This window comes from Saccopteryx leptura, chromosome 13 (assembly GCF_036850995.1).
Source record: "Saccopteryx leptura isolate mSacLep1 chromosome 13, mSacLep1_pri_phased_curated, whole genome shotgun sequence".
NCBI classification, from domain to species: Eukaryota; Metazoa; Chordata; class Mammalia; order Chiroptera; family Emballonuridae; genus Saccopteryx; species Saccopteryx leptura.
This window is the reverse complement of record NC_089515.1, coordinates 45,994,776-46,007,300: the sequence shown is the minus strand read 5'-3', so window position 1 is coordinate 46,007,300 and position 12,525 is coordinate 45,994,776. Positions and strand designations below refer to the sequence as shown.

Sequence of the window (12,525 nt, the reverse complement as noted above, 5' to 3'; positions counted from 1 at the left end):
TCACTGAATTCTCCAGGGCTCTGTCTTAACTTCTGCAAAATGGGGGCAATTGTGCTTGACCTCCCCTTCTTCACAAAGTTATTACGAGGATTACTGATATGTGTTAATGTGTCTTGTTACTTAAAAGGGGCTATAAAGTCGTAAGAGATGATTATTATAATTACAGGATTATTAACATGACTCTTTGGTGACTTCCCGGAGATCCGTGGGAAGTGGTCACAGGCCAGGACTGGGGGGAGGAGCGGGCCCAGATCGGCTCAAACCCATTCCAGACACTGAGTTAATATTTTGCCAAGTCGATTAAATCTGCAAATTATACCTGAAGCAATGATCACTTTGCTTTAAAAAATGAAATTCCAATCTATTTTAATCACATCTGCTCCGTGTGTGCAGGGTATTAAGAGAAGCCTGTTCAAGATACACTGCCAGTCCTTAGGGTATTTCTGGAAGGTTTCTGGGCTGTGAGTTTATAACCTCTGGTGCCTCTTGCTTTTGCCTACATTGTTTCATGGGATACAGACTCCAAGTTTCTTTTCTTTCTATTCATTATCTCTGAAACAATCTCAGATCCTTGCTCTGATATCTGGACAGGCAGTTCTAATCTTCTCAGTAAGAAAAGCACCATCTTGCCTGACTGGTATTGGTGCAGTAGATAGAGCAAGGACTGGGGACACTGAGGTCCCAGGTTCAAAACCCTGAGGTCACCAGCTTCAGCACAGGCTCATCTGGATTGAGCACAGGCTTGTCAGCTTGAACATGGGATTGCCAGCTTGAGCACGGGACCATCTAAAAATGATCCCAAGGTCACTGTCTTGAGTCCAAAGGTCGCTGGCTTGAAGCCCAAGGTCACTGGCCTGAGCCCAAGGTCACTGGCTTGAAGCCCAAGGTCACTGGCATGAGCCCAAGGTTGCTGGCTTGAAGCCCAAGGTCACTGGCCTGAGCCCAAGGTTGCTGGCTTGAGCAAGGGGTCACTGGGTCAGCTTGAGCCCCCGGTCAAGGCACATATGAGAAGCAATCAATGAACAACTAAAGTGACTTAACTATGAATTGATACTTTTCATCTCTCTCCCTTCCTGTATCCTTCTCCCTCTCTCTCTCTCAAAAAAACCCCCCAAAAAACAAAAAACAAAAAAAAAGAAAAGAAAAAAGAGAGAAAGAAAGAAAGAAAGAGAGAGAGAGAGAGAGAGAGTGAGAGAGAAAGAAAGAAAGAAAGAAAGAAAGAAAGAAAGAAAGAAAGAAAGAAAGAAAGAAAGAAAAGAAACATCTTGCTATACCCAAAAACATCTAAGAGCCCTGAGCAACGCTGACTCAAACTCCCTCAAACCTGTGCTCCTGAAATAGTGCTGACTACTCCAAAGCAAGTCTTGAAAGATGCCTCCAGTTCTCTCAGTAAGAGAAACCAACCTGGGCCAGGTGCTTGGTCAACACCACTGAATTCATCTCATAGAAATACATGAGAAAGGAATGTAGGAAGTCTCTGACACAGGGCGAGGGCTCTCACCCGCTCCTGGGTTTGGGGTTTTCTCTCTTGGAGGCTACTCAAGGGACCCTCCATCTCGAGAATGGCTCTGGAAGGTGACGCTGGGCATGTGAGAGGTGGGATCAAGTTACACAAGCAGAGAGCACAGGTCTTTGGAAACAGCAGGCCCATGTGGTGACGATAATCACAACACTAATTCCCAGAGTTCCCGCTGACTAGCCACGCGGTGGTGGACCAGTTGTTTAACTTGGCCGAGCCTCAAACCCCTCATTTGTAAAACTGTTTATGAAGATATCTCCTTTGTGGGGAGGGTCCAAGGATGAGAGAGAACCTCATTTTATTAGGTGCTGACATACGGCTCTTCTTTCTCCTCTATGACTGGAGAAGTCACAGATACCCAGCCCTGCCGATGGGACAACCCAACAACATCAGTTCTTATTTCAAGAACCCTCTCTCGTGGAGGGGCTGGCTGGGGCAGGAGGAGGTCCTCGGTGATGAAACAAATGTGCTAACAAATGGTTGCACGCCCCAGTTTGCCCCCCCCATTACTGCAGAAAGTCCTCGAGCCTCCGCCTCGCTCTGTTGGCTGCCCAGCACACCGAGCCATCTCCCGCTGGCTTCTCCTCCAGGGCCGAAACCCTTCCTTCCTGGAAACCCCTGGCCAGCCCCACACCCCGGCCACGGGCTCCGCTGGGCAGGCCCTGGCAGTCGTGACAGCTCGTGGCAGACGGCGCCATGTGGACTAATCGGGAAGTCAGACAAGAAAACACTGCCCCCTCTTCCATTTGCCAGGAACTGAGATTGTTTGGATTTTAATCATAGCCACAGCGAAGAGCCAACACGCAGCCCTCTCCGGCCAAAAGATAAATTTTCACTTTCGCCATTCCATCCGTCCTCAAACAAAACAGACCCCTACCAGGGCAATTGCTCCTCAGAGGGGGCTTCTTTATCTTCTGGTATAATTTTTTTCTTATTTAACAATGTGACAGACATGAAATACTCCGCGGCCGTGGCGGCTCCTGCACGGGCTCGCACTGGAGGAAACGTCTTCATTCCTCCATAAGTCACATCCACCTCACTGGCGTATTGATCGCAGGCCAAGATGAATGCAGCATCCCATGATCCTCTGGGAGAAACCTGGCATTTTCTTTAAATATATATCCTCGGAACAGCTGTTTCTGAAACGCCACGGAACAGGTCACCAGGGCAGCACACCATGGATTTCGCAGCCAATGACTTTTCAGGAGGAGCACTGAGCATTTCTCAATGATTCAGCCAACTGCAGGGCCCAGGTGTTCCCCGGAGAGGCGCTGCCCCAGGCCTCCCACAGGGACATTAGCAGGGGCAGGGACAGGGGCAGGCATTCAGGGGAGTTAGATGCAAGACTTGCAAAAAAGAGACCCTGGTTAGCTCCCTTATGTCAGGGGAAAACTGTATTCACTCACTTTTTGAAAATTACTGTAGAACAGATCCTTGGATTGCAAACAGACTGAAGAAGTTGGAAGACAGCTGAGCATAGCGGTCAAGACCTTGAGTCCATATGCTAACGCGTAATTAATGGGTAACCTTTAACAAGATATGTAACCTCGCTAAGTACCTCAGTGTCCCCGAATATGAAATGATAGTAATAATTCCCACCTACAGAATGGTTGTAAGGATTAAAGTAAGCGACATACATAAGTCAAGACTGCTCGGCACAGTGCCTGGCACAGCAGGGAATCTCAGGTGTCGTGTTAGCACGATCATTCTTGTTTATTCACCTCTCAGGTCTTCTCTACTCCCACTGACGGGAATGAATATGACCCATCAAGCGTAACCATCTGACAGATATCGGTGACACGGTCTGGTTTTTCAGTGTTGTATAAACAAACAAGTACAGCTCACCTTTTCCCAAGCTCGGGTAATAGCGTTCACTGGTGTATAACTGCATCATGGCTGCATGTGACTAAGAATCCTGATGGCCATGCCTGCCATGCCCACACCGGAGGAGTGGCCTGGTGGGAGGGCATCATCCCGAGAAAGGGAGGCAGCCCACGGCAGTATGGTCCCAATGCCCCCATCACTGCCACCGTGGCAATTCCCATCCCCGGAATGGCCTTTCTAAACATTTCAGAGGTGCTTATGTCCATGAGGATGAGTAGGGCATACAAGGCCACTGTGGGGTGACGAGCTATTGGGACACCGGGTATAAATATTCCCCTCCCTGGCCGCCGGGGTCTGAAAGGAAAGGCTATGGCTCCCATCACCAACTCAGGCCTTACCAGGCGGAAGGACAAGAGCCAAAAGGCTAACAATACGAGCAGGGACCCAGGGCCATGCCCTTCGGGAAAGACAGTGAAGCCATCTGCATGCAGTGGGCTTGGATCTGAGAGTCACCATGAGCTGTGTCTCTGGAGCCCTGACTCCCTAACTTCATCCATGCCTCAATTCCTTTTCAATTTACCCCTTAATTTATTCCCTCAACAGAATATGTTGTCCTTCATGCACAGAGATGACCCTGATGACTCACACACAGATCGACATGAGTTACTTTTTCCCCAGCCATGGTCATGGGTTTTCACTCATCCATCCCACATGTGTTTGTCCGGGGGCTGGGGGTGGTGCATCCTGATCAGCCTGGAAATGCGGCAAGGCTAAGCAGGCTACAGGCAGAGCGAAGCGAATAAACACATGGCCTCAGCCCCGCCGAGACTCCTCTGCTCGAGCCAAATACGCTGACCGAGATCGTGAGGGGAGGAAAGACACACAATCTGAAGTTGGAGGCCTGGGATCAAGTCCTGGCTCTGCCAACCCCTAGCTACGCAATCTTGGCTGTGTCTCGTGTGACTTTCTGGGGTTCAGAACCTTTACCTGAAAGTGTGGAGATACATTTTACAAGGGAGGCGTAATAATACCTACCTCCTGTGACACTCGTGATGATAAATCTAAGGTCACATAAATAAAAGCACACCTAACAATTTATATTATAAATGGTATTTACCATAATTTGATAAATGCCCTTCGACTGTTACAAATATCATTCCTGATTACCTAGAGTTCACAAAACTAGGTCCTTCTCAGAGGTGAGATTCCTGTCTTCCAAACTATATTGTGATCCGAACTATATTCTAGAAGGAGCATCAGAAGGTAGGCGATGGGGTGGCTCACCCTCACTGAACATGGTACACCCTCACTGAACATGGTACACCCTCACTGAACATGGTACACCCCATGTCATCCACTCCAAGGAGCCCCTCCAGGTGATGCCAGCCCCAGGTGGCTCTGCACCCAACCCTCCCCCACCCTCTTCCCCACCATCCCACTAGGCTGCACGGTCTCCAAACCCGAACTTACAATTCCCGCAGACTCAGCGTCTGGAAGAGCTGCCACGAGAGGGTGGTGAGCCGGTTACTCGACAGGTTTCTGCAAGAGTGACAAAAAGGAGGGGACATGAAAGGACAGATCTGGCACGGGCAATGCCCACAGCAGTCGGCACAGTGAGAGTCCGGCTTCATTGTTCTTCTCCTTTGCTCCATTCTGCCATCCATTCATCCACCACCGGGTGAGGCCCCGGGCCAGGTGTGGAGAGCACTCTGAAGCCTTGCAAAGGCCAAGTTTTACAAATCAAAAACATTTCTTTTCCTGATCATCCTCACACATCTACTCACCACCATACAAGCTCAGGGAGCCCCTTCCCGCTGGAGGACAGGCAGCGCTCAGGGCACACAAGCCAGCACACAGTCATTTTTATTATGAGGATTGGGGTATAGTTGGCCTATAAAAAAGCTGTATGTATTTAATGCATACATCTTGACGAGTTTGAAGATAAGGGTACATCCATGACACCATCGCAATAAACAATGTCATAAACTGAACTATCACTTCTAATTGAAAGTTTCTTCCCCAAGCCTGACTGGTGGTGGTGCAGTGTATAGAATACCGACCTGGGGTACTAAGGTCCCAGGTTCAAAACCCCAAGGTCACTGGGTTGAGTGCAGGTTCACCATTTTGAGCACAAGTCACTGGTTTGAGTGTGAGATCAACAATATGATACCATGGTCACTGGCTTGAGCCCAAGGGTCGCTGGCTTGAAGCCCAAGGTCACTGTCCTGAGCCCAAGGTCACTGACTTGAATCCCCTGGTCAGCACATTTGAGAAGCAATCAATGAACAACTAAAATGAAGCAACTACAAATTAATGCTTCTCATCTCTCTCCCCTTTTGTCTCTCTGTCACTCATAAAAAAAATCAAAAAGAAAAAAGTTTCCAACCCTTCTCTTTTTTCATGATATGAAGATTTAACATAAGCTATATCCTCTTAACAGATTATGAAATCTATCACACAGCATTGATAATATGCATGATACTATACAAGAGATTGCGAGGACGTACCCATCTCCCATAACCAAGACCAGATACCCTTTTACCAACAAGCATTCTCTTCTTTTATAGCACTTTCATTTTATTTTTTAAATATATTTTAATTTTGAATTGGATTTAGTGGGGTGACACTGATTAATAAAATTATCCAGGTGTCAGGTGCACAATTCTATAATATATCGTCTGTATAATGTATGATGTGTTCACCACCCCAAGTCAAGTCTCCTTCCATCACCATTCATCTTCCTTCTTCTATTCCCCCCCTTCCCCTCTTGTAATCCCCACGCTGCTGTCGCATCTACCAGGGTTTTTTTCTTTGCTTAATCCTTTGACCTTGACATTCGGACAAATCGAGGAAGCTCTGCACAGCACCGACCTCACCTTCTAGCTAGCTGCTCCATAAGCAAAAAACACCTATCAGTGATCAAGATATCAGCCTTTTGTTCACACTTCTTTTCTTCTGCTAATGGCTCTTTAATTGTTCTCATTAGGACGTTGGGGGGGGAGGGGAGTAACCATCAGTCTCCTGAAGAAAAGGAGAAACACACCCACAGCTATTATTTTGCCAGCTCAGCATACAACTTGTGATGTGATCCTAGCTTTTAAAGGCAGCAGCCAGACCCTGGAACTGAAGGGCCACCAGGAACAATGCGCTCACCCAATGGTGACCACGGATGGCGGTGAGGACTCCGCTTAGGTGAGCATCTACACACACACACACACACACACACACACACACACACACACACACACGATGTGCATGTTTGTGTCTATTAGATGTGTCGGGAATAAACGCAAACAGAGACTCTTGCTTATACTCACACCCATATGCTCACAGGCTTACAGGTGTATCTATATTTAGATGATTTTTACGACAAATATTTGTATAGAGATAAATATCGGCTTCACTGAGGAATGAGGGGGTGGATGGTTGATAAGGCCCCTCTGGAACGTACATTCAAGTTACAAATGAAAACCCAAAAGAACTGCAGTTCTGAGGGGCAGAGGGGAGGACAGACGGGGTGCTGTCGGTAGAGAACTGATGCAGGAGAGGGAGCTGGCTTTGGGGGCAGGAGCTCGGAGCAGTGCCCTCCGAGCAGGTCCCTCGGGAGCAGAGGGGAGGAGAGACGGGTGCTGTCGGTAGAGAACTGATGCAGGAGAGGGAGCTGGCTTTGGGGGCAGGAGCTCGGAGCAGTGCCCTCCGAGCAGGTCCCTCAGGAGGGAGACCAGAAGAGGGAGAAGAACGAGCCACACGCCAAGGAGGAGCCCCAGGAAGTGGACGTAGCATGTGCAAAGGCCTGAGAGGGTCCAGGCTGGAGGGCGGGGCTAGAAAGGAGGCCAAGTAGACTGACTGGTCTGGGATAAAGAAGAGGGGGTACATGCCACCCCCACCTTGCTGGCCACAGTAGGGAGTTTGGGCTTTATTTGTAAGGAGCAAGGGGAGGTGATGGGTGGTTTTCTGCAGGAAGGGCAGGACCCGATTGCCATTTCTAGGAACCAGAGACAACGCTGAACCATTTAGGAGGCCGCAGTGGTATTCCAGGCAAGAAGACGGGGGTGGGGGGGGAGGGAATGAAATGGATGGCTCCAAGGTATTGGAGGGAGAGCCGCCCGAACTTCCTACTGACCTGGGTCTGGCAGTGGAAGAAAAGACACCTAAACAACCAGACAAGCGGTGGTGTCTCATTTATGAGATGAGAAAAGCAGCAAGAGGTCACATTTGGGGGTGTGGTGGGGACCAAGGGCCTCCCCTTGCAAGTGTTGTATGAGATGCCTGCTGGACACCCAAAGAGAGAAATCCCAGGGCCTGTGTAGCACACGAGTCTGCAGCTCACAGGAGAAGTTGAGGCTGCGTGGGATCCCCAAGTACCACCGCTCATCACAGGAACGGATGTTCAAATACAAGAACGGCCTAAGGGCAGGGCTTCCACTTCTCATCTGAGGCAGCCCCCCGCCCCCGGCCGTGGGTGACAGCTCATGACTGGGATGGAGAGGCAGCCCCCACTCTGAGGAGGCAGGGGACCAATGGAGAAGGGAAGGGGACCACGGGGAGGTGCCCCCCACGTTGACTGCTCTGATCTCTCCCCTGTACCCAGCACTCCCTCCTACAGAGTCCTTAATGCCACACAGCCCTCTCTAGGACAGTCCCATACCCCCTGAACACTCACACACTTCCGGCGTGAGTGACAGCACCCAGCACCGCTGAGTGACAGCACAGAAGAACCTATGACACTCAACCTATCTGCATGCTCAGCCTCACAAGCCTCTAACAACGGGCCATCTTATTCCTGCAAACTTCCTCCGCGAAAAGGGTGATAAAAGATGTGTGTGCTGGCCACTGGGGGGCCCCACTGAGGCACGGCTCCCTGCAGGGCCCCTCCTACTTGGGAGGGTGGAGCAGGCCATCAGCCGCACAGCCCCACTGAGTCACTAACCAGATACCTGGAGCTTGGAACTTGGGGTCAAGGGTGACCAGTTTCAGTATGACTCGGAGTCTCCCTTACCATTAGCCCTTATAATGTCTCCATTGATATCGGGGACTCATCCAGTAGAGGTCGGCTGCTTTGTTCTGCTTTTCCCGGTTTACTGTCTATCCACAGCAGCCCGGTGTCAGCCCGAGTCGGACAAGGCCAAGCCGCCTGCGCTGTCCACCCCACCCCAGCGGGCGCTGAACCTGTGAGAGTCGGTACAGGAACCCGGCAGCTGAGCCCCGGGGAACAAAAGCAGGAAGGAGGGGGTGCAGGGCCGGGGGGTCCAGGTGAGGTGGGAACCCTCACCCTTCTCCAAGGGAGGAGCCGTCGGGGGCCCCGAGGCGCGGAGCGGGCTGCCAGCGACGTCCTTTCACAAAGGTCATGTTTTGCTACATTAGGTAGAAATGTCACAAGAAAATTGGATTCTGAAAGAAAAAAAAAAAAAACAGGCATTCCGGGCAAATAGAGAATAAAGAAATAGCGTTATCTTACAAGTTTGAGAAGAGAGCGGGGCCCGGACCCGAGAGGAGGGCCCCCGCGTCCGTCCGAGGAGAAAGGGCCCTGGGAGTCCTCCGGTTCTTGGCCCGATGGAGAGGCGACTGCAGCGCCCTGGGCTCTGTCCACAAGTGCCCGCTCTCCTCCGCCCCAACGCCCCCTGCGCACAGGTGCCCTCTCCTCCTGGGGAGGGAAAGGCTCCCTGACTCCCCCCACAGTCCTGGCTCATTCCTCTTCTCACATCCTCCCTACACAATGACCACAACCACAGCTGCCGCTCACCAAGGGCCGACCAGGCACCGGGGACTGTGCTAGGCACTTCTGCAGTTACGACCTCATGTAACATCGACAGCAACCACGCGTGGTCAGCTTCACGACCATCTTCACGCTACAGCGAGGAGACTGGGGCTCAGAGGTTGCTCTGCAAAGCTGAACGGCTCTGAGGGGTATCCACGCAAAGATTTGCAGCAGACCACAAGCAACGTCCCAAGGGATGTTGCAACCAACATACAGACATGTAATCTCGCAGAGACACACACACAACCCGGTGCATGTCACTGCTACACAATGCACGTAGAGGCGGTGCACACAGCCTGCACTGCCGTACATGGCGCTTGCTGGAGAGATGACAGGCGCATCCAGCCCCAGACACGAACAGACACGCACACGACAAGCAGGACATGCCTCTGGCCTTCCTGCCTTCACAGGCACTTGTAAATGCAGAACAAGTGGGTAAGCTGAGGCATGGGGCTCCGACAGACGACACCCACTCGGGACTCTGCCGCCGACTTTTCTTCTGGCTCGTGCCCCACCTGTATTCGCCTGTCATTGGTTATTGATGGGCCAGTTAGTCTACTCGTCAGAAGAGAGTTTAATTAAGAACCATCCTGCCTCGGAGCCCGAGCGCTGGCTCTTCCCGGCGCCTCCTCCCTCACAGATCCATTATCCCCCATCTCTGATTTTTGCTTGGGTCAGTGGGCAGTTTCCAAGCTCCCTGACCGTTGGAATTAACTGGGTGAGCAAGACTGTGCAAAATGATGCATCGCTTCCCCAGAATCAAGTTCCGTGAGGTTGCCCCCGTCTCCTTCATCTGAGCCAGCCAAACAAAGCCATTAATTCTCTGTCCCGCACTGCTGGCTCTCACAGGCCCAGAGTAACGGACGATGACCATACAGCTACTAGGCGCTCTGGAAACAGGGGGGCCAGATACACAGATGGCCATACTCTGACCCTGACGAGGGCAAGGGCCCGGGCATTCACCCTGTGATCCTCCAGGCAAAACCCTCAGTGTGGTAAGCAGTCCCACAACTTTCCTACAGGGGGCACCCAACTGCAGTAGAATGGAAAGGATATCACCTCTACCCTTAGGTCTCTGTTGTCCAACAAGAGAGAGGACCACTCAAGATGGACCCTGTTGTCAAGAGAAGCAAACTTGATGAACTCTTCTGTTCTCCAAAGGACTCATATTTTGGGGGGCTGAGACTTGAGAAGGGAACACTGAGTCCCTCCACAAAGTGATCTAAGCGCAGACCCTTCCCAAAACGCAAGGCCTGTGGGTTTCCTGGGTAACAGTGGGGCAGTCGTGCGACAATGCCGCCTCCTCTCTCAGCAGAGGCAGGCCCCGGGGCAGTTACACCCCAGGGTCTGAGCGTGGAAGGGACTGCTGGTGGCAGGTGCCCCACTGTCCCCGCACTGCTAAGCCAAACTGCCCGCTCCTGCACTGTTCTGCCTGCCCGGACCCCCACCTGCTCAGGTCCACACCTCAGACATGTCGCCTCTGCTCTACCCCCACTTCCGATCCCGGTCGTCACTCCACGGCTGCTTCTCCTCAGCCCCTCCTGCTTCGGTTTTATCTCCTGCTATTGTGGACTGAACTGTGCCCCCCTCCAAAAAAGATTCATATGTTAAAGTCCAAACCCACAGATCCACAGAATGTAACTGTATTTGAAAATAAAGCCTTTAATTTGGGAAGTTTAAGTGAGGTCACAGGAGCTGGCCCTAATCCAGCATGACTGTGTCCTTATAAGGAAGAGATTAGAACACAGACACACCCGGAGGGAGACCATGTGAAGACACATGGGGAGCTGCAGACGGCCATCTGCAAGCCAAGGAGAGAGGCCTCAGGAGAAACCGGCCCTGCCCACACCTCGACCTTGGACTTCCAGCCTCCAGGACTGAGAAGGAAAAGCTTCTGTTGTTAAGCTCCCCAGTCTGTGGGCACATTGTCATAGCAGCTCACACAAACTAATACACCTTGTCTCAGACCCTCACTTGCCCCAAGGCCCTGACAGCCAGGTTGTCTACCCAACTGTGAGTGACCTCCTGAAAGTGTCTGCATCATGAGAGTCAATCATTCCTTCTGTGTGTGCCTGGTCGCTCTCGGTTCCAGACACTCAGCCCGACTCAGCTCCCTGTCTATTTGGTCAGCTCCCTGGGGCATGCCCGGTTCTCCTGTCAAAGACTGCTGACAGAGAAACCAGAACCAGAGGTCCGGTCAGCCTGCACCCCACCAGTGAATGCCACGCCCCTGACTTCCAGAGGATTCTCTCCGCTGCTTACAAAAGGTACTACTCTAAGCACAGTGCGGGCTCCAAGCACCAAGCTCAGCTGACCAGACGCCCAGGTGCGGGGGGCTTGCTGGCTGCAACCACCATGATGTAAATCTCATTTCCTTCATCCACCAAGCCAGCATTTTGAAAGGCTCAGTTCTTCTCTCCTTAGGACCCAACAACCCCTCTGCTGTCTGTCTGCTCTCTTCTACTTTTCCCCATAAAAGAGTATCGGTCTCCTTGGAGACGGTCCGCTCCCACCGTGGCCACACCACCTTGGGAGTCCTGTGAAACTGCGGAAGGATTTGGAGGAAAGGTCGAGAAAGGGGAACTCCCGGGTGCAGCACCAACCCCACAAAGAGGCTTCCGAGAAGGAGCAGGCCACGGGAGAAGGCAGAGGCTGCACAAGCCAGAGCGCTGACACGTCATCAGGCTTGCCCTGGGGACTTGGTCCCAGTCCCCCTCCTCCAGCTGAACGGGTGAGATGGCAGGAAGCACTGTGCGCTCTTGTCACCGCGTCTGCCGCCGGCCACCGAGGAGGCCCCGCGAGCAGCCCCTTAAACTCGGGGCCTGCAATGTCCATCTAGAAGGCCAAGAAATATTTCTGTGCATCACTGACATATTTACTTTTCCCTCGATTATATTGCACTAAAACGGGGTGGGGGTGGGGGTTAAAGCCACGTGAGCCATTTTTATTCAGCTAAATTACACTGGATGGCTCATTTAATGAACTTTAATGAAGCCAGAATGCTTTCTCTAATCAAATTGCAAGTGGTGTGACTGGTGTCTTGACCTTCCATCAGGAGACTGGAGGCAGCTTTCTCCGAGGCCCTGGGCTGGGCGACACCAGGGTTCCCCAGAGTGAGTTCCTGGGCTTCCAAGGTCTCCAGAATGTTCATGGGTATTACCAGAGGGGAAAAAAAATTCATGTTGCTTGAAAGATGTTGTCCTAAACAAAATTAAACGGGCTGGCATTGCAGACTTCTCAGAGCCTTTCCTGAAAGAAAGATCTCTCCAGCTAACTCCCTAGGCCCTGGGGGCTGCTCCACGAAGAGTCTAACAGAAATATCACCCCACTTATCATATTTAGAGAAATGACGGTTGTGATGAGAAATACATGTTTAGAAAAAAAAAAAACAAAGGAAAGAAATATAAGTTTGGTCTTCGTCCAT

The 12,525-nt window shown here is 51.4% G+C and overlaps 1 protein-coding gene across 4 annotated transcripts in view; it reads right to left on the bottom strand.

Moving 5' to 3' along the window:
• Positions 1-12,525, bottom strand: part of NTRK3 (neurotrophic receptor tyrosine kinase 3) — a 347,391-nt gene that overhangs the window by 244,330 nt on the left and 90,536 nt on the right. For all 4 annotated transcript variants that reach the window (XM_066355626.1, XM_066355622.1, XM_066355623.1 and 1 more), the window contains exon 5: positions 4,814-4,882. In XM_066355626.1, coding sequence (XP_066211723.1) covers positions 4,814-4,882 — 69 coding nt within the window. The remainder of the gene's footprint in view (positions 1-4,813; positions 4,883-12,525) is intronic.